Source organism: Mustela lutreola, chromosome 8 (assembly GCF_030435805.1).
Source record: "Mustela lutreola isolate mMusLut2 chromosome 8, mMusLut2.pri, whole genome shotgun sequence".
In the NCBI taxonomy this organism is placed as follows: Eukaryota; Metazoa; Chordata; class Mammalia; order Carnivora; family Mustelidae; genus Mustela; species Mustela lutreola.
In genome coordinates this window covers 132,161,217-132,183,858 of record NC_081297.1, presented here as the reverse complement: position 1 = coordinate 132,183,858, position 22,642 = coordinate 132,161,217, and the positions used below count along the sequence as shown (strand labels likewise).

The 22,642-nt window shown below is 43.1% G+C and overlaps 1 protein-coding gene across 1 annotated transcript in view; it reads left to right on the top strand.

Moving 5' to 3' along the window:
- Positions 1-8,118: 8,118 nt before the first annotated feature.
- GNPTAB (N-acetylglucosamine-1-phosphate transferase subunits alpha and beta) overlaps positions 8,119-22,642 on the top strand; it is a 75,894-nt gene continuing 61,370 nt past the window's right edge. The window contains exon 1 of the mRNA XM_059186667.1: positions 8,119-8,424. Within this exon, the coding sequence (XP_059042650.1) occupies positions 8,308-8,424 (117 nt within the window). The 5' untranslated portion in view covers positions 8,119-8,307. The remainder of the gene's footprint in view (positions 8,425-22,642) is intronic.

The following is a 22,642-nucleotide window of genomic DNA, read 5'->3' as shown; positions in this document are numbered from 1 at the left end:
CAGAGAAAGAAAGGGATACATTCACTTACAATAGGTCTATGTTTTATGTATATATACCATGTATCCTCAAAGGAGGAAGGGGACAAAAATCAAAACATGTTTCTTGGCAAGAAGCAAGTTTTTCAAGACTGAAGCTTAAAAGTAAAAGGATTTCACAAAGTGAACATTTAATCTTTTTTACCTTGAATAAGGGAAGGACTTAACTAAATACAGACTCATCAGGAGTTATTTTAACTTGGCTTAATCTGTTAGTTAAAGCTCTTTGTTTGTGTTCAATATTCTTATCAGCTCAAGGTAAGGCCTTCCAAGTACACCATCTTTATATACAACGTGTATGTTTTGTACGCCCAAGGCAAAAGTTTCCACTCTGTTCTCTGCATGACCATTTCCTTTTATTGTTCATTTTTCATCAAGCCCAAGCCAAAGGAGACTCAAGCAAGGATGGTTGATGTTTTAGGGCCCAATATGTGAAAGCATTCTCCTTGTCTCAAGTTTTGAACCAAATGAGAAAGCCGTGCAAGAATCAGACAGCTAGAAGGACACCTGGGTGGCTCAGTAGGTGAAGCATCTGCCTTCAGCTCAGGTCATGATCCCAGGGTCCTGGGATGGAGTCTCACATCTGGCTCACTACTCAGTGGGGAGTCTGCATCTTCCTCTCCCCATCCACTTGTGGCATGCAAGTGCTCTCTCTATCTCTCTTTCTGTTTCTCAAATAAATAAAATCTTAAAAAAAAAAAAAAAGAATCAGACAGCTAGAGATCAAAGTGTTAGCTTTAGTACTTAAAGTGTTAGCTTTAGTACTTAACAAAGTTAATTGGACAGTGTTGTTTTACGTCAGTGGACAAGGGGGCACCCAATATTTCATCCCTGAATGAGACAGAGTTTTTAGGTCCTTGCTCAGGCCCTGGCACAGATACTCCCATGCTTGGCAGAGAGTGGATCAGAACTCGTGTCTCTGGCAGATCAGTTCAATTCCCTTGCAACCTCACTGTCAGTTACATTCCTCCTTTCCTGGGGTGGGGGGAGGGAAGGGAGACCAGGAGTATCAATAAAATGTTGGTGGGGGTGAGTATGTCTTGAAATGAAAGACAGTTATTGAAAACACCTTGAGACATAAGCTCTCTGGTTTTATTCTATCATATGATACTGTCCAAAACCCCTTTTCTGAAAAATGCACTGAAGACACACCACAGTTTAATCTTTGTCTCAAGTGAACAATTAAAATTTCTGATGATCTCTTGTAGCATTCTAACTGATTTGGATAAGATTCTGCCCATTCCAGGATTTATCCCTTAGGAGTAAGGCACTCACAAGTACACAGGGATAGGGAGAGGAGAGAATAAATCTTGCGTAATCGATCTTACCTTGGTTTTAATCTTACCAAAATCCAAACTATTAGTCACCAGTCTGTCACTCTAATTTGTGCATTTCATACTCAAGTGCCAGGTAGGTAGTATCATTGAGGCAGCTAACTTAACCGTGTAACTCAGGCTAATATCTTTATTTCTACACATACACAAAACCTCCTCCCCCTTTTATTTGAATCATGTGGCTCTCTCTACCTTCTGTTTACCACGTTTGATAAAGATGTGTGTGCAAAGAAATCTTTCCCGCGTGTAAAATAAGCTGTAGTGAAAGGCTACAATAAAGGTCACTGGACTCTGAGCCTCAGGGCTGGGGAAATGAAAGGGAGACACGGACCTGGTGAGCGCTTGCTCCGAGAAAAGGAGGCAGGCAGTCCCCACTTAGCCACAAAATGGTGGCCAGAGTGGGGCCAGATTTGTTCATTTATTCAAAATAAACTAGAAATTACAATTAAGGTTGGTCAGTGAAATCTCACAGTTTTAAAGCATTTTTTTAAAAAGATTTTTTATTTATTCATTTGACAGAGAGAAATCACAAGTAGATGGAGAGACAGGCAGAGAGAGAGGGAAGCAGGCTCCCTGCTGAGCAGAGAGCCCAATGCGGGACTCGATCCCAGGACCCTGAGATCATGACCTGAGCTGAAGGCAGCGCTTAACCCACTGAGCCACCCAGGCGCCCTTAAAGCATTTTTTAAAACTTGCAGGTTAAATAAAACTTACCTGCATGCCATAGGTTGATCATGTGTGATGTGATTAAATTACTCTTACGCCCTAGAAAAAAGATTGGCTAGTTTTTTGTTGGTGGTGGTGGTTTTTGTTTTGTTTTGTTTTGTTTTGTTTGTTTTTAACTCAGAGAGGCTTTTATGATGTTTGAAGTTTTCATCTTACTGTTTAAAAAAAAAATACTGGGAAAAGAACATACTGAAAAGTAAAAATAAGAGCACCTCGGTGGCTCAGTCAATTAAGCACGGACTCTCTGTTCAGGCTCTGGTCAAGATCTCAGGGTTGTAAAGATTGAGCCCCTGTCACGTTCCTGGCTCATTGCAGAGTCTGCTGGAGATTCTCTCCCTCGCTCGCTCTCCATCTGCTCTCGCCCACTGCTGTCTCTCTCTCAAATAAAATAAATAAATAAAATCTTTATTTTTTTAAATGAAAAACAATAGCTTTCTTGATTTTATGATGGATCTTGTGGTTAGAAAAACTAGAAAAGTGCCCCAGTGAAAAGAACACAGTGATGATTTATCTATTATTTTGGGAATGAGGTGATCCATTTATGCAAACTTCTTGGTTTATCAGGGCCTAAGATATTAAATCCCATTTTTCCCTGTTATCGGTAATTGTTCCATTTTGGAAATATATTTAAAATACGTATTGCCTGCCCACTCTTCCTCTGGTGTTCCCAGTCTGGAGGACCAGCACTCAGCAGTCCGACCTACCACATTCAATCAATCTACCAAGATTACAGGATTTTTTCCTCCACTGGTGCCCACAGTTCTTGGTCACTCCACTTCACAAAATGAAGACGTAGACTGAACAGAGTGGTGGACAGCAAAGCAAGATTTATTGAGCAATAGTAAAGTGATAGTACAAAGTTCCCAAAGAAGGAGGCGATCCAAAAGGATTGCGGCTGGAGTTCTTAAATCTAGCAGGTTTTATGGGCTTTGTTGGTCGGCTGCTTTAATCTGATTAACCCTCCCTGTGCCTGTTATCCAATCAGGTTTTTCCTCACCTATCTATCTCTTGGGAAAGGGTAAAAGGGCTTCTTCCAGGGTGGTGTAAAATCCTTTTTAAAGGTGGTTTCATCTTAGCGGCAGGGGCGTGTCCCTGTCTGCCTGCCTTCCGACCATCCTTCATCACCAAATCCTGGCAGTTTCACTTACTAAATATACCTGGGATTCCTTTCCTTGTTATTATTCTGACCTTCCGCCCAGCCACTAGTGCCCCTTCCCTGGATGCTCTAGTAGTTTCTCACCTAGGGTTGCCAGACTTGGCAAATAAAAATACAGGGTGCCCAGTTACTATGAATTTCAGATAAACAACAAATAATTTTTTTAGTATAAGTCAGTCCCAGACTGACTTTTAACTTTTAGTTAAAAAATTATTCATTGTTAATCTGAAATCAAAGTTAACTAGGTGTTCTATATTTTATCTGACAGGTCTACTCCCACTGCTATCACTTCAACTCCTTGGGTCACCTCCAATATATTTTCCACACCACAGTTAATGATTCTTAAAATTCCCACCTAATCATGTCACTTTTTGGTTTTTATTAAAATTTCTTGTTATTTTTAAGATTAATCTTCATTATGATATTTTCTTTTGGGGGATTTTTTAAAATTTATTTTTTATTTTCAGCATAACAGTATTCATTATTTTTGCACCACACCCAGGGCTCCATGCAATCCGTGCCCTCTATAATACTCACCACATGGTACCCCGACCTTCCACCCCCCCCTTCAAAACCCTCAGATTGTTTTTCAGAGTCCATAGTCTCTCATGGTTCACCTCCCCTTCCAATTTTCCCCAACTCATTATGATATTTTCAAATTTATTTTATTTTTTAAAAGATTTTATTTATTTATTTGCCAGAGAGAGAGAGAAAGCACCCACACATGCAAGCAGGAGGAGGGAGCGGCAAGCAGAGGGAGAAGCAGGCTCCCCACTGAGCAAGGAGCCAGATGCAGGACTCAATACCAGGATCCTAGGATCATGACCTGAGTTGAAGGCAGAGGCTTAACTGACCGAACCACCCAAGCATCCCAAGTCCTTGTTTTTTTATTTTATTTTATTTTTTTATTTTAAAGATTTTATTCATTTATTTGACACACACACACACAGAGCACAAGCAGGGGAGCAGCAGGCAGAGGGAGAGGAAGAGGGAGAAGCAGGTTCTCCACCAAGCAAGGAGCCTGATGCGGGACTCAATCCCAGGACCCTGGGATCATGACCCAAGCTGAAGGTACACATATAACCTACTGAGCCACCCAGGTGTCTCTTAAATGATTTTATTTTTAAGCCCACCCACTGTGGGGCTCAAACTCACAACCTTGAGATCAAGAGTCGCATACTTTTATGACAGCCAGCTGTGTGCCCCAAGTCCTTTGTTCTTAACATAGCCCTCAAGTCCCTGCCAAACTTTCCGACTCCATCTCATTCCATCTCCATCCTCTCCAGCTTTAGACTAGACCCTTCAACATGCGCATCCTGCCTGGATTGCACTTCCCTTCTCACCCTCCCATCTTCAGCCCTCAAGTCTTGGTGTCAGCTCCTCCAGGAAGCCTTCCCTGATCTTCTAGGCTAAGTTAGCTCCCCTCACAATACTAACTTAATACATGTTTGTCCTTCTAGAGTGTAAATTCCAGGAATCTCTACTAGATGCCCTGAGGGGCTGGTAAAATGTCTAGCACAGAGCTTTCGTTGATAAATGATGAATAAACAAGCACTAAACATTTCTTGAAATTTTCTCAAAGATTGGCTTTACCACTTTACCACCCATTATCCTACTGTACTGGAGACACTGGTCTGTTCTTGCCTCTATTTACATTATTGGCCCCAACATGGTTATATTTTTTTAATCAGTTTGACTTCTTTTTTAAAAAGTATTTTTTTCTCTCCTTTTTCTTTAAATATCATCTGCTAAAGTCACCTTTTCCTTGGGAGAAGACAAGAAATGAACTCTTAATTTTTTTTCTTTCCCTCATCTGCCAGAAACTGAGACCCCAGACAACAAAGTTTGTCAGAATTGTATTTATTAGATTTTGAAAGGACTGAGAGATTTGTTTAAAAGCAAAACTCATGGATTTCGGGTTCCTGGTAGTCTTTTTGCTTTCTTGTTTTTTCTGGCTTTTTTAGGTTGCCAGATTTTTGAGATAAATGAGATGCCGTTGTGTATTTTTTTCCCACTGTTCAGAAGCTGATAGTTTAAAATCATTTCCACAAATTTCATGCTGCTAGATTAATCTTCTGGAAGATAATTAATTAGATCATTCTCATGGTGAGAAGCCTCACTGCTTATTAGAACAAAGCTAAATATTCTTAACTTTTCTTATTTTGTAATTTTTTCTTAACTATTTAACTTTTATTTCTTTTCTTTTCTTTTTTTTTTTTTTTTTTTTTTAAGATTATTTATTTATTTATTTGACAGAGAGAAATCACAAGTAGATGGAGAGGCAGGCAGAGAGAGAGAGGGAAGCAGGCTCTCCGCTCAGCAGAGAGCCCGATGCGGGACTCGATCCCAGGACTCCGAGATCATGACCCGAGCCGAAGGGTGCGGCTTAACCCACTGAGCCACCCAGGCGCCCTTATTTCTTTTCTTAACGTAAAATATCCCAGGCACTGGGGCACCTGGGTGGCTCAGTTGGTTGGACGACTGCCTTCGGCTCAGGTCATGATCCCGGAATTCCGGGATGGAGTCCCGCATCAGGCGCCCAGCTCCATGGGGAGTCTGCTTCTCCCTCTGACTTTCTCCTCACTCATGCTCTTTCTCACTGTCTCTCTCTCAAATAAATAAATTAAAAAATATATATATATCCCAGGCACTTAAGTGCTTTCATGCATTATCTTATTTAACTCCCTAATATCTCTTTAAGGTAGTTACTTGACATGTATCATTTTATACCCCCATTTATTTTTCTCAGGTTCAACGACACTGGCTCAGGAAGGAGAGAGCAAGTAAGAGTGAGTTCTCCAGAAAAAAGGGCTTCAACAAAACTTCTGACACCCTTGAAGCTCTCTGGTTGGTGCATAAAGAGGCAGAAGAAAAAAAAAAAAAGCAAACAACAAAGCAGACTCTCTCAGACACAGAGCTTCTAGGTAGGGCCAGGACTAGGGGCCAGGGCTAGCAGAGTGAGGCACTTGCCTTGGGTGCAATTTAAGGGAAAGTCCAAAACTCACTAAACAAGATGAATCACATTTTAATGCTATTTTTTTTTTTTAAGATTTTATTTATTCATTTGTCAGAGAGAGAGAGAAAGCACAAGAGCGAGCACAGGCAGACAGAGTGGCAGGCAGAGGTAGAGGGAGAAGCAAGCTCCCCACTGAGCAAGTAGCCCGATGTGGGACTTGATCCCAGGACTCTGGGATCATGACCTGAGCGAAAGGCAGCCGCTTAACCAACTGAGCCACCCAGGCGTCCCATTTTAATGCTATTTTTTTAAAAAAGATTTTATTTATTTATTTGACAGAGAGAGAGAGAGAGATCACAAGTACACAGGCAGAGAGAGGAGGAAGCAGGCTCCCTGCTGAGCAGAGAGCCTGATGGGGGGCTCGATCCCAGGACCCTGAGATCATGACCTGAGCCGAAGGCAGAGGCTTAACCCACTGAGCCACCCAGGTGCCCCTTTAATGCTATTTTTAAAAAAGCTCAAAATTAATACAAAATATCCACCAAGAACAAAATATCAAAATCTTAAACAATCTTTCTTGCCCTTGCCCTTGCAGGACAACTCACTTCCCCTTACCCTCAGCTGTGTTTTGGAGCCAAGTTACACTGTTCAAATGTCAATTCTGTCACATACTGGTTGAGTGAGTTTAGACAGTTATTTAACTTCAATTTCTTCATCTCTAGAATGAGGATAATAACATTATGTCCCTCACAAGGTTGTTGTGAGGAATAGGGGAACCCCTGCCTACAGCAGATTCTAAGTAAATGCTGGCCATCATTATTGTGGAAACAAACACTGCAATAGAGTTCTGTTGAATGCTAGATGGTTTTATATCTGTTATCGTGCTTGAAAAGCCCTCAGAACTGTGTTTCACACTACTGCCATAATGTGTCATGTATGTGGAGCATGTAATCAGCTTTTCCTAAAGAGGGATTAAAAGAATTGACTAAAAAGTGTAAATGCCTTACCTTGGATTGATCTGTTCATTTCATCTGGCCACATAATTAAGGGCATATTTTGAGTATTTCCTTAAGCTGCTTCTGAAGATAATTCTAAAGATGCTATGAATGATGGCGAGATAGGCTATGTGTACTGTTTTCCAGGGTGACTACATCAAGGCAAAAATCATAGTCACTAGAGTCTATTGGGAGAAAATGAAAACGTCTCCCAAATAAGAGGAGAGGAGGCCCTTCCGGAAATCACCTGGTGCCGAAGTAGAATTGACACCGCCGCCTTGGCTCCCCTCCTATACTTGGCACTCTTTCTGTCTTAACTTTGTTTGTACTTAGTGTTTTGCGCCAGCCAGACTCTGGCTACAGCTGCCAGGTCTAGTTCATTTTTTAATACCCAACACCAAGCACTTGCCAGGCCCCGGACACTCACCACACATTCAAGGACTACATGAATGAATTGAATTTGGGTTTGGGTACTTTTAGCCTAAAGGTTTCCTCTTTCAAACAACATAGTTAAAGAGACAGAGGGTAAAGGAGCCTCCTAGAGCATCCCCTCTTCGCGCTGAAAAAAAAAAACGATTTACCACAACTTTTCATTTACTGTAAATGCATAAACAGTTTTGTGCACACAAGTACTCATAAGGCCGTCTGTGGCACAGCGACCTTCCAAGGTCGGGTGCGCTCCCAGTGCGACCCCAACTCACTAGGCAGATGCCGGCCGAAGCGAGAGGCCGCCGCGCACGCGCGGATGGGAAGGGCGCGCGCCGGCCCTCCGCTCCTCCTCCCCTCCGCCCGCCAGGTGGCGCTGGCTGCCCCGCTGCCACCGTCGCCGCCGACTCTCACCGGGCCCAACCGGGGCGGCGCCCGCCGCCTCGCGGGCCGCGGGTCCGCCTCCGCCGCGCCGAGGGCGTGGGCTCCCGGCTCCCGGAAGCGGCGGCCGCGGCGCGGAGCCGAGCGGGCGTCGATCCTCGGAGCAGCAATGCTTGGCGGCCGCCTCCTGTGACCTGAGCGCGGCGGCCGGGCAGGGGCCGCTGAATGGCGGCTCGCTGAGGCGGCGGCGGCTGTGGCTGCTCGGGGCGCGGCGCGGCGCGGCGCGGCGGAGGCCTGATGCTGCTTAAGCTCTTACAGAGACAGACCTATACCTGTCTATCCCACAGGTATGGGCTCTACGTCTGTTTCGTGGGCGTCGTGGTCACCATCGTCTCTGCCTTCCAGTTCGGAGAGGTGAGTAGCGGAGCGGGTGCCCCGGCCGGGACGCCCCGGACCGGTACGACTCCGCGGCGCCCCGAGCCCCTGCCCACTCGAGCCCCGCGGCGCCCCGAGCCCCGGCGTGCTTGCCTCTTCCCTCCCCATCCTCGCCGCAGCTGCGGGGACAAGCCCCAGAGCCTGCATCCCCCCCCGGCGACCCCCCGCCCCGGAGGCTCCTAGAACTCAGATGTCCCCGAGCTCTGGTTTCACATCTGGGATCCAGATCTCGTCCTCCCGACGGTTTGAGGGAATGGGCGCTCGTTCAGCCAGTTCCCTTTGCCTCCAGGTGTTTTCTTGCGGCTCCCCAAGTCGTTCGGTTTTTCTCCCTCAGGCCTGTCCTCCTCCACGAAGCCGCCTCCCAGCAGCCAGAGTCGGTGTCTTTTCCCATTCCTAAATCCTCCAAAATTCTCATTCCTTGCCCCTCTTACAGGTTTTTTTTTTTTTTTCCGTTCCTGTTGTCACCCTCCTGATCTTCTCTCTTATGACAAAGGCACTTTGTCTTCATAATCTGGTTTCAAAACTTTCTCCAAGGGGTGTATGTTTCTTCGTTCGTGAATTTGAAGTGAGGACAGGGTACCGGCTCCAAATTTAAAGACTTACTTGTAAAAGCCCCCCCCCCACCCCTTCTGCTCTGTTATTGAGAACAACACCAGTTATCCTGTAGAGGCTCTCCTGGTAGAGGTGTACACACGGATGTGAGAGATGTGTTGGCAGCTACAGACATTCTTCCCTATCTCGAGATCCGCTGAGGCTAGGGCCCCTTCATCTGACTAGGAAGCCTTGTCTTGCACTCCAGCACCCAACCTCTTGGGCCCTAGGACAAGCCCTTCGGTCATGGGTTATGCTGATAATTTAGACTCTGGATCACACAAGGCCGGCCTTTCTTGATCTGCTCTTAGTTAATGTGCAATAAAGTAGTTTGGTTAGACTCTAAACTCTTTAGAGGGTCCACACAACAGGTTTGGGGAGGTGGCGACACCCAGGTTTAATAGATTTTTATGCCTCGCTGGGTAATAGACTAAACATTTTCTTGAATGAAATACCCTTTGTTTTAGGTTGGGTAGTTATTATATTATTGACAGTCTTATATGGTATTTATCATAAACGAGTTTACAGAGGCTGGGTAGGTCAGAACTGGAAGAGTACATGTATATGATTTTAGAGAACACATTTGAAATAAGTAGCAACTTGGAGAAGAGTTGTATTTTGAAATTGTTAGATGTCTATTTCCTTGTTTTAGTATTTCCTTTTTTTCTTTCTTTCTTTTTTTTTTTTTGGTAGGAGGTTGCAGAAGGTTTTAAAATTAAGAGAACAGTTTTTAGAAATGCCACAGTATCCATTTGCTTAGTCTGTACCCGTGCTGCATTATAAACTTCATAGGAGAGGGTGTTCTTTGTTTAACTACTGTAATCCTGACCCAAGCACTGTTCCAGGTACTCCAGCATAGGCAGTCTAAATATTTGTTTAATGAGTGAATGAATTAATTGTGTGGCATGCTTTCCAAGTGTACACTTCTAATAGTTCTCGTTCTAGGGGCAAATGAAAATAAGTCTTACAAGTCAGAGTGAGAAAGTGCCCCAGACGTGTAAATGTGGAATATGTACCTAGTATTATACCACAGCTCTTCTTTCATATACTGCAGTTTAATACAGTGAATGTATCTGTGCACAGTTAAGTGTCTTATTCTTGGTGGAAGATTTTTTTTTGTCCCTGATTAATTTTAAGTTAGCTGTTTACTAACATCTCTGCAGTGTGAAGGTGACTTAAAGGCAATCAGTTGCTAGAATTTTTCACTTTATATATTCCATGTCTGGTTTTTTACCAAAAGAAAGACATTTGTCAGCTTTGAAATGCGCCACAAATGTTAAAGTTTGGAACATACAAAAGAAATAATAGGTGAAGAATGTCAACACGTGAATTGGGAGGTAGAGACAGCAGGCTCAGTGCCGCTCATATTGCCTGTAGTAGAACTTCTTTCTTCCTTTTTTTTTTTTCTTTTAAGTAGGTTCCACAACCAAAGTGGGGTTTGAACTGATGACCTTGGAGGTCTGAGAGTTGTGCAGTCTATGGACTGAGACAGCCAGGCACCTGCCGTAGTACAATTTCTGCAGCACAATGAAAAAAAGGAGCCGTGGGATTGGGCAGATCAGGGTTTGAATGCTGGTGCCAGTATTAGTAATATCAACTAATCTATAGGGCTTACCAGATACTAGGCACTCTCTTAACTGCATTACATATATTAACTCATTGAATCTTCACAACAGCACCCCTATGAGGTGGGTACTATTGTTATACCCATTTTATAGTGATGAAATTAAAGCACTTGCACAGAGTAATCCAGCTAGTTACTAGCTGGGGGTGGGGGTGGGGGTGCTTTCAACCAAGGCACTGTATGGTTCCAGAGCTGTAAGCACACATCTTCATGGTTTCTCACACAGTCTGTGCTGTCTTTTGTATGATCTTGGAAAAGATACTTAACCTTTTGAACCCCAGCTTCCTTATCTTTGAAACTGAGATACGATTAAATAGATCTCTTTTGCAAGGCACCATTCAAGGTTCTTGGCACGTATAACAGACTTTCATTAAATGGTAGTAGGTGCTGCTACTGTGTTATCATCAACTATTTTATGCCCTTGTCTGAATTCTGAAATAAACCCTTGAAGTAGAATACTCCTGCCATACAGTTAATGTTATCAACTTGTTAATAACTTCACTAATTGCAGTGGATAAAAGAAAGGACTAAGAAGGGCCTTGTTAACTGTGAATTCATTAATATTTCCCCCCCCTCAGTATAAGTGGTATTGGCTGCTACCTTTTGATAAGCCCTTTGTATACTCATCCACATTTTGAGGAAGAAAAACAAAACTGAGGGAGGGAAGTATTAACACATAGCATTTTAAAAAATTTCCCTTTAAGCTGCTGGGGTAGTTTCTGGAGAGCTCTTTTTTGGAACTCTGGTCAAACAAAAGCAGAGCTCCTTCCAAATGCACAGGGAGAGCCCTCAGGGTGGGTACTAATAGCTACTGAAGTATACCGCCTTGGGGTGAGGGTAGGAGATAGAAGCTTATCTAATGTAAACTAGTTGATTGGACAAATCCTGTGCCCTCTGGGAGCCTCAGTTCCCACACCTGCAAACTGAGAGCACTAGACTACTATGCTCCTAAAATCAATTTTAGCGCCAAAACTTCTGCTTTTAAATATTTGTTCTCTGTTGGTTGATTTTTTTTTTTTTAAGATTTCACTTATTTATTTGACACAGAGAGAGACATCACAAGTAGGCAGAGAGGCAGGCAGAGAGAGAATGGGAAGCAGGCTCCCGCTGAGCAGAGAGCCTGATGGGGGGCTGGATTCCAGAACCCTGGGATCCTGACCTGAGCCGAAGGCAGAGGCTTACCCCACTGAGCCATCCAGGCATCCCCTCCCCCCTTTTTAAAAGATTGGTTGATATTATATAAACTTTAAAACGTGTGTTTTTGAAGTAAAATTTTATTACTTAAGGGCCATCATTATTTAGTTGAACCATTTGTATACAAATCCACAATCCCTTCTCTGAAAATTCTACTGAATTAACCTTATCATCAAACGTGAGTATCTATTACAGTGAAACATAGGAGTATTCTCACTCATTTAGGAAATGAAGACTATAGGGAGTGCCTGGATGGCTCAGTGGGTTAAAGCCTCTGCCTTCGGTTCAGGTCATGATCCCAGGGTCCTGGGATCGAGCCCCACATAGGGCTCTCTGCTCAGCGGGGAGCCTGCTTCCTCCTCTCTCTCTTTGCCTGCCTCTCTGCCTACTTGCCTACTTGTGATCTGTCTGTCAAATAAATAAATAAAATCTTAAAAAAAAAAAAAAGGAAATGAAGCCTATAAATAGTTTGCAATTAGTTGTAGGCCAAGTTTTGCCACCAAATGAGTTCAGGTGGTCAGGTTTTGTTGCCAAATAAGGTACAAAAAGGTCTTCAGTGTTGAGAACTTTCTGGATTTCAGGATTGCGAATAGAAAATTGTAAATCACTGCTGGGTGTATATGTGTGTATCAGCACGTATGGAAACAAGTACACCAAAGTTAACTTCCATGAGGAAGCAGATTTAGGAAGAATATACCCATACTGGGTGGTAACTTGTCCCTGGACTCCCTGCTCCCTTTTGGTTGCCTGCCTTCTGCCATTTTGGATTAATGAGATGTTTTTGTTAAGTGAAGAGGAAAGTTGAAAACTGGATCCAGCCAAAGTCATGCTCAGCCTTGGTGACCAGTTTCTCATCCTGGCTCAGTTGGAAGAAAGAAATTAGTTACTATGTTTGTATTTGTTTAATTCTTTCATTAAACAGATATGTTTTGAGTGTGTTCCTTGTCAAAGGCAACATGTAGGTAGAGTAGAGGGACCTGGTCTGAGAATTGTGAGACAGCCTCTGGCCTGGTTCTAGTTCCAACGTAAACTGTGACCTTCAGTGCTTTCCATGCTGTGTTAGTATTCCCAGCTGCCTTCTAGTCTGTGGGCAGCCACTCTTATCTGTTATCTCATGTAAATTTCTTTTGGGGTGAGGAAAGCTTTCTTTATTAAAAATAATGTTTTAAAAAGTCGAGATTTCTAAGACCCCCCATTTTAGTTTTAATGTTCTGTGAATATACATTTATTGTTTCATATGAGAAAGCATGAACCATAATGTAATGTTGTTTGGACTAGAAAGAAAATGCCAGTGGCCACACAGAGCCTTTTTTAAATGGTCTCTTTCTTTTGCGGGGTTTGGGAAAGATACACAGCCCCGCTAACTATCAGATCAAAGCAGGGACCTAGTCTTAGTCTCTCCTGCATTCTTAGCACCTAGGAAGTGCTTGGTACCCAGTTGGTGCCAGATCAATACTTGATATGGATGGGTGAATGCATGAGTTAATTGGTATGATCTTAATAAACATCCCTTCAAGCTCATTTCCAAAAAAAAAGTTTAGATTTCTACCCCGATGCAGACCCATCTTTAGGTACCTTTGATTTCTCAGACACCATTGGTCTGATTGTACTTTGTATGGTAAAAAAGGTGTTAGTGGATATACGATTTATAGCTCATTTTCGGCCATCTTTGTCTAGTTGAGGTGAAGCCATAGTATATACATGTGAGTACCAATACAAGGAATAAGTAATTGAATGAATAGGTACACAGTAATTGCTTAGAAAATCAGAGGGAAAGAAAATTATGGGTTGAGGCATCCCAGAAGAAGTTGAGATTTTTATAAAGGAGGCAGGAACTTTGCTTTTGAACTGTTAGCGGTTTAAAGTTACGGCTAGGATCAGCAGCACTTTGGTGCAATTGACAGAATCCAGCTCAGACACAGCCTTAAGAGAAACGTAGTTTTTTGACTCATGTACTTGACAAACAGGGTGAAACTTCTCACAGGGTTAAATAGAGGTGCTCAGATGATGTCATCAGGAATCTCTTTTTGTCCCTCTTCTCCAGCTCTCTTGGTTTAGTACTCAGGTTAGTACTCAGTGCCCAGATGGGAGGAGATTGCTGCCAGCAATTCCAGCTTCTAGTCTGTCAGTCGAGTAACTCCAGCAAAAAGAGTTTCTTTCTCGTTAGTGCCAGCTAGGCCCAGGGTGGCCTGCCCAGCCACGGAATGAGTGTCCTTGCTATGCCCTCATTAACTGCCTGGACCATCTCCAGAGCTAGGATTGTGGGTGGTGCTGTCATTCTCAAGCATATGAATTGAGGGGGTTCCCCAGAAGGAAATCACGAGGCTGTTATCAAGGGAAGGGCCAGAGCAACAGATGACCTAGACAGAGCCTTCAGCCAAAACCCATTTCCTTTCCTGGGCCTTACTGTTGTCATTGTCACTGTGATAGCTCTTAGCCCTCTACCTTCTTCTAAAAGATGTAAAAGTTATTTCCATTTTGATTAATTATTCTGTCTGTGAAATTGTATTCTTAGTTGGGTATATATATATATATATATATATATTAAGGTGGCTGTGTTACTACACAGTTCTTGTGCCTTTACATCTTTCAGCAATGATTCCTTTGAATATGGTGAATTGATAGTTACAGTTTTAGCCATGGGGTATTGTTAACTTTATTAATGAAATTTAGCATGTTGTGTGATAAAAAAACTTAACCTTTTTGCAGCACCTGGCCCACCAGTGTGTTTGAATAGTCTCACTCCCTCTTTCTTCACAGAGACTACCCTCTCTCTTCTGCTTGCCCATTCACTGTTCTCTCTCAGTCTTGAATGTTGAGATTCCCCAGGCTTTGCTCTTTGGCCATCTTCTCTTATAGGGGATGTTCTGTTTCAGACTCCCATCCATTTGTCTGACTTCCTATCCCCAGCTGCTTTGATGAACTAAGATCTAATTCCACACTTCTGCCTGTCTGCAGTGCAGACCTTACTACTCTGCCTTTCTGACAGACAGTGCTCATTCATCACGGTGCTCTTTCCACTGCACCCAGACCTGGCTTCAGAGTTTTTTTTGTTTTTTTTTAACAGCTTTTTTTTTTTGTTTTGACAGACAGAGATCACAAGTAGGCAGAGCAGCAGGCGGAGAGAGAGAGAGGAGAAAGCAGGCTCCCTGCTGAGCAGAGAGCCCGATGTGGGGCTCCATCCCAGGACCCTGGGATCATGACCTGAGCTGAAGGCAGAGGCTTTAACCCATTGAGCCACCCAGGAGCCCCCGCTTCAGAGTTTTAACAACGTGGGATTCCTCTAGCTCCTGAGAGTTCTCCCAGAAAGTAGAGGAAGAACTTCACCCAAGACCTCAGCAAACCTTTCCAGGAATTGGATCATAGAGCCATTCCTAAAAACACGCCCTGAAAGGAGGAAGAGGTTGCTTTTTGACCACTCTGATCCATTCCTGAACTTAGGGCCTGTCTTGTGAACATTTGTGTTATGTGGGTACAGAGTTGTATTAGGAAAGAATAGGTAAGTGGTACTGGTATAGGTCATGGCTATAATAAGTGTCGTGTTCAGTAAGCACAACTTGTGGGATGTGTAGCAGTTGTCGTATTAAATAAGCACAACTGACGTGTAGCAAGTGTCTTTCTCTCCCACTGGCCCTTTAATATCAGTTTGTAGGGTTAGTTCTACCTCTGCCTCTGAGTGAAAACTCAGGTGGGCTTAAGGCTTTTCTTGTCACTCCTAAGTAATAAAAAGTCTCTCTCTTTTTTTTTTTTTTTGAGATTTTATTTATGTATTTGTCAGAGAGAGAAAGAGCATGCATGCAGACAAGCAGAAGGAGCAGCAGGCAGGTGAGGAAGAAACCCCCTGAGCAGGGAGCCCGATGTGGGCCTCCATCTTAGGACCCTGGGATCATGACCTGAGCCGAAGGCACACACTTAACTGACTGAGCCACCCAGGTGTCCTGATAATAAAAAGTCTTGTGGTCACTTCAAATTTTAAAACATAATGACATTTCAGCATCTGCAAGCCTGTCGAATTTGAAGCCTCTTACCTTCCCAGCTCAGGCCTGCCCTAGGCAGAAAGCCTGCAGTTGAGGAAGGAAGGTTGGGAACAGAGGGCTACTTTTCTCTTTATTCATCCCATGCTTCTCCTCCTCCTCCATAGCTTGTTTCTGCCCCTTTCTAGGGGCCAGCACCCTAGGAGGTTGGAGCACCTAGAAGAAGGAAGGGAAGCGAGGGCAGGAACGTCCTTCCAATAGGAGTGCTAGAGCTCTCCGGAATTTGCCCGTGTCAAAGCTTGTTCTCTTGAATGCTTTCAAAGGGCCTCCTTCAGAGACTACACCCTGAGAGCCATGGCTTGCTTTTAACCCTGATGAGAGCAAATGCCTCTTCATTTAGGCTGGTTGCTTGCTCCTTCCTTGGTCCCTAGGAGTATGATGAGACCATGAGAATCTCATTTCAGTCTCTTTGCTTTTCTTTTGGGGGGCCCTGGACCTGATCTAAGATGACCCTCCTTAGGTATTCTCTTGTGCATGGCACACATCTGGTGCATGAAAGACCAATCTGCTCTGCTTTGTAAGAGAGAAAGTTTATCTTTTTCTTCTACTCTTCTAAGTTCTTGGCTGGGGCCTCTGTAACAAAAGACAGATTGATAAGAGAAAAGCATACATGTTTATTTGATATAAGTGTTACATGATGTGGGAGCCTAGGAAATAAAGACTCCAAAAAGTAGTTAAACCTGAGTATTTTTATTGAAGGTTTGATGAAGAGTGGAGTTTGGGAAAATTGTGATAGGATAAAAACAAGAATGAGCTAAGTGTAGTTAGCTTGGGAAACACAAGGCCTGTTCTTTAAGATTCCTTTTGGAAATACTTGTCCTTTGGAGATAAGGATAATCTTTTCTTCCTGGTGTAGGAAGGGCACCTCTTACAGACAGTCTAGGGGTAAGGTCAGAAACTTCTTCCTGCACCTGCTGTTTCTCAGATTTCTTCAGCTTGAAATATTCAGTAAGCCCCTTAAGGTGCTGTATTTTGGGGTGGTGTATCCTGAACCCTTTCAGCTCAAAGCGGGGGAATGTGGGCTGATTCCAGCATAGCAGCAACCTCTCCTTTGTCCTCAGAGCAGTTAGCCAGCCCACCCTTCTGTTTTGTGGGTGTGAGACAGTTGTGGCATCCAGCCACCTGCATGGTACTGTTGTGGGCTGTCTTGGTGGTCCCACTGAGCCTTTTTCCTGGCGTGGGGAAAATGGAAAGAGATTTCCATCCCTCCCCTTTAAAGAAAATCAAGTGCATATGCAGAATGCCAGCAGCTTCCTAAACCCTTCTGCCATGATTTGGATGAGTTTTCAACCATCTCCTGAGGAAACTTTGCCTCTTGTTTCAAATTCACTTTGGAATGTGACATCTGGTCTTTTGGTGCCTCACAAGAAACTTACTTCTACATGCATGTTTTCTTGGAGCAGTTAACTGAGTTTTGCCCATGAGACAAAACCTATTTGCCATTTCTGTACTCAGCATCATGAACACAGAGACACTGCCTCTCTTGTCTTGGGGTCCCTGCACTTAGCAGAACACCAGAATCATTCTTCTGACAGCACATTCTTTGTTTGAGCACAGTGCCCGGCCTCTGGGCAGAGAGCAGAGAGCCAAGTAGGCTGTTCCTGCAGAGGAGGAGTTTATATTCTGGTTGTACAGTCGGACATTAAATGCTTCTTAATGACAGTCATGAGCAGTGCTACAAAGAAGGAGAGGCTGTTGTGGGAGAGACGAGCAGTGTTCTTTCTGGTGCCTGCGTCGGGAGAGGCTTTCTTAATGTAATTGGAGCTCAGCTTTGAAGGGTCAGAAATGCCAAGGCAGAGGACAGAGCAGAGCAAGTGTGTTCTCTAGGCCATTGCTTCAGGGCAAGTGTGCTCTCTAGGCCATTTCTTCTCAACCGGGGTGATTTTGCCCCCAGAGGCATTTGGCAGTGTCTACAGATGGGGCACAGGGTGGGGTTGGTGCTACTGGCATTCAGTGGGTGGAGGCCAGAGATTCTGCTAGACATTCTACAATACAAGTACAGGCCCCACAGTAAAGATTATCCAGCCCCAAATATCAGTAGTGTTCAGATTCTGGAACCAGCTTGAAGGTCTTGAAGTTGGGGTACATTTGAGAAGGTGAACACAGGCCCATGTGGCTGGATGCTAGAGAGCAAGAGAAAGTGAGGGTCTAGGGGAGACTAGTGCAGTTGGTGGTACCCACTTCCCAGCACTTGGTAGATTAGGTGTTCAGGATTTGGGTGTTTGTCCTGAGAACAATGGGATGCCATTCAAGGTTCTTAGGTACTGTCTTTTTTAGTGAGTGGACACCAGGGATGCTGATGAACTTTCTGTAGTGCGCAGGACAGCCCCTATAACAATGTTTTCAGGTATTAAATGCCAATAGTGCCAAAGTGAAAAAACCTGAATTAGAGGGAGAGCAGGAATGGCAGCAGGCCCTTAATTAGGAACCTTGGACTAGGCTGGTAGAAGGGTATGTTAAGAGAAGTGGATAGATTTGAGAGATTTAGGCGGCAAAAACATTGGTCTTTATGTTCCATATTGTGCCAGACACTCAGCTGACATCTTGGGATACAAAAATGAGCAAGATAGATGAGTTCGTTTGCTCTGCCAGATGATAACTATAGATGTTAAGTGAATGAATAGGTGCTTTGTTGAATGATTGCTTCTCGGCCTTTTGGCTAAGATCAAGGGTAGGTGCTTTGTTGAATGAATAATTATAAAAAATTATTTTTATTCATTGGTTGTGATTGAGCCTTAGTGAGGAAAGATGGTTTATAAATGCTAAATACATGCCATGTGTCCTGTCCCAGGACCGTTCCATTGGCCAAGATGCTCAATGAAGAGAACAGCAGGAGACCAACCTTCTGGTCTGGTGCCCAGGGTCACAATTGAAGAGTACATTAATCATTCCTTAGATTAATTAATCTTTCCTTAGAGACAGAGCTGAAAGGTTTGCAATGATTTCTTTACCTGAGTGTGCTTTGTTAATGGTTGATATGATAACAGAGGCAGTAAGTGCATTAATTTAACACAGGCTGTGCTATAGTGTATGTTATTCTAGTTCCTTCTAAAATATAACACGTATAGCTGTAATAAGTTCTGCATATTCACTGTATATCTCATAGTAATCTTACTGTCCTTTAGATTGATTGTTCCAGTCTTGTGATCCACATGCAATATCTTTAGCAGGTGATTAGTCAGCCTGTGTGTGATTCATACTTGCACTAAATTAAGCAGGGGGAAAAAAGTGATCTTTGAAAAATGTTACAGACTAAGTCACATTTGTGCAGGGAGAGCCATTTGCATTCTACCATCAGACTAAAAACCATATTGCCCACTTTAAAATTGCTTCCTAAAATTGTTTCTCCTTTAGGTTCTAGTTTATCCCCCCCAATATATCTTCTATTCCCCCTTCACTACCTCATTCTATTACCTTCATTTTTTTTTTTTTCTTTAAGATTTTATTTATTTGGGAGAGAGAGAGAGAGAGAGAGCAAGCACAGAGGGAGAGTGAGAGGGAGAAGCAGACTCCCTGCTGAGCAGAGAGCCCGACTGGGGGTGAGGGGGGCTTGATCCCAGAACCCTAAGATCTTGACTTGACCTGAGCTGAAGGCAGATGCTCAACCAACTGAGCCACCCAGGTGCCCCCATTAGCTTCATTTCTGTCTCTGATTAATTCCAAACTGGATAGAACTTCTTTACCAAATTTGCAGAAGCTGTTCATTCAGCAGATTTACGGAGGTGCTTACTCTGGGCCAGGTACTCTGCTGCTAGTAGAGACACAAAAATAGTTCAGTTTCTTCCTGCTCTCTAGGAGCTCACTCTAGATGGAGATAGGCAAGCAAATAGAGAAAACGCATTGTGGTAAATTAAGTTGAAGCACAGGCATGGGTGTTTCTCAGCCGTTAGGAGTGACATTTGAACTTGATCTTGAAGAAGATAGAATAGGTGGCCCCATGGAAGGAAGGGAAACCTCTCCCGCATTAACACCACTTTTCAATAGGGAAAGATGCCGTAGGTGTAAAGGCATAGGTCTAAGAGGTATTATTATTTTTCAGGAACAAAAGTAGTTCTGAAGGGGTGTGGCACACTGAGGATGGAAGCTGGAGAGGCACCTAGTAGCCAATTTAGGACTTGGCTGTTGAATGATATGAAAGAAATTTGGATTCATCCTGAAGAAAATAGAGGCCATTCAGATGATTACTATTTTGGGACCTTTATAAAAAAAAAATTTGCCAGTCCCTTGGCTTAAAATTACATTCATTCTGGGGCACTTGGGTGGCTCAGTCAGTTAAGTGTCTACCTTCTGTTCAAGTCATAATCCCAGGGTCCTGGGATTGAGTCTTGCGTTGAACTAGCTCCTTCCTCTCCCTCTGCCCCCTGCCCTTGCTTATGCTCTCTCTCTCTTTTTCAAATAAATAAAAATCTTTTTAAAAACGACATTTATTCCCTTGATGTGCAAGACACATGGGAGCTGGCTCATCTGGGTGGGTTTTGGTTGGCTCTGCTACACCTATCTTTCATCCTGCTGGGACCAGTGGGCCAGCCTACACATGTTCTTTTTTTTATTTTATTTTATTTTATTTTATTTATTTATTTCACAGATAGAGATCATAAGTAGGCAGAGAGGCAGGCAGAGTTGTGGGGGGCAGGCTCCCTGCTGAGCAGAGAGCCTGATATGGGGCTCGATCCCAGGACCCCGAGATCATGACCCGAGCTGAAGGCAGAGGCTTAACAGTGGGTTAACACTGAGCCCCCCATACGACCCCAGTCTACACATGTTCTTCTCAAGACAGTGGTGAAGGCACAGAAAATCAGGTAGATACTTGTAAACCTACCTGAGGTTTAGATTTAGAACTGGTGTATTCACTGTCTTTTTATTCCTTGAACCATCAAATTTGTTTCTGCTTTAGGAGCTTTACATTATCTGTCCCATCAGCCTGGAGACAGCTGCTTCCAAGACCGTCATGTAATGAGCTCCTTGTCTTATAGGCCTCAGCTCAGTATCACCTTTTTAGATGGGTTTTCCCCACCACCCAAAGACCTACCTAAAGAGACTACCTAAAGTAGTCTCTTTTAGCAAGCCATTCCTTATTATAGTCCCTTTCTTCTTCTTTTCTTAATAGTACTTAGTCTGAAAATGTGTGTGTATGCTTATATTTAATGTCTTCTCCCTCTTCACCAAAATGTAAGCTCTGGCAACAGGATTTCTGTCTTATCCAGCCTTTCTGTCTTATTCACCACTGTATCCTCAGCCCCTAGAATAGAGCCTGGCACTAAGTTCAGTGCAGACATAATTTGTGCTAGTATCTAAATATAGAAAGGTCACCTGTAGTGATCAGTTTCTAAATTCAACCTTAGTAGAAAGTAGATAGGTTTAGTTGATAGACTAAACCCTAATTATATTAGGGTTCTGCAGAGAAACAGAATCAGTAGAATGTGTATATATATGTGTATGGAAATAGATTTATTACATAGAACTGGCTCACGTGATTATGGAGACTGACAGGTCTCCAAGATCTACATTTAGCAAGGCTAGAGACCTAGGAGAGCCAGTTGACTTAGATTAATTCTAATCTAAGTCTAAAGGCCTGAAACTCAGAAAAGCTTAGTATAGTTCCTGTCTTAAAATTGGCAGACTTGAGAGCCAGGAAAAGCTGTTGTTTCAGTTCAGATCCAAAGGAAGGAAAAACGATGTTCCAGCTCAAGGCAGTCAGGTCAGAAGCAGTTCTCTCTCACTCAGCCTTTTTATTTTATTTAGGCCTTCAACTGAGGCACTGAGGCCCATCCACAATAGGAGAACAAATGCTTTACTCAGTCTACTAATTCAAATGTTAATTTATCCAGAAACACTGCCTGACACATCCAAAATGATGTTTGATCAAATATCTGGATACCCCCCGCCCCGACTTACTCAAATTGACACATAAAATTAACCATCATGAAAATGTAATAAGTTTTATTTTATTATAGCAGCTTTAAGTTAATGGAAAAAATTGCATGGGAAGTGCAGAGATTTTGCGTTTACCTCATCTCTCCCAGCATACTTTCCCCTACTTTTAACGCTTTGCTTCAGTGTGGTACATTTTTTTAAAAATATTATTTATTTATTTATTTGACAGACAGAGATCACAAGCAGGCAGAAGGCCCAATGCGGGACTCAATCCCAGGACCCTGAGATCATGACCTGAGCCGAAGGCAGAGGCTTAACCCAATCAGCCACCCAGGCGCCCCAGTGTAGTACATTTTTATAATTGATGAACCAATATTGATAGATTTTTATTAACTAAGAATATATTGAACATTAGGATCCATTTTTTGTACTGTACAGTTCTATGAATTTTGACAAATGCATACTATTAGTTATATCATGTATCTGCCATTACAGTATCACACAGTTTAGTTTCATTGCCCTGATAATACCCTTGTCCTGCACTATACCTAGTCCTTGCTTCCCTCCCCACTGGCAATGGATGATTTGGGGTATTTTATTTGATTTTTTATTTAAGTAGTTTCCACGCCCAGTGTGGAGCCCAACGTAGGGATTGAACTCATGACCCTGAGATCAAGACCTTAGCTAAGAACCGGACACTTAACTGACTGAGCCACCCAGGTGCCTTTGATTTTTTTTTTTTTAAAACTATGTATATAGTTATGTTTTTTCCAAATTGTCATATAGTTCGTTGCTGGTATTTAGGAAAGCAGTTGACTTTTGTGTGTTACTTTTGTGTGCTACAACCTTGTATCCTGCAACTGCTTGTTTATTAGTTTCA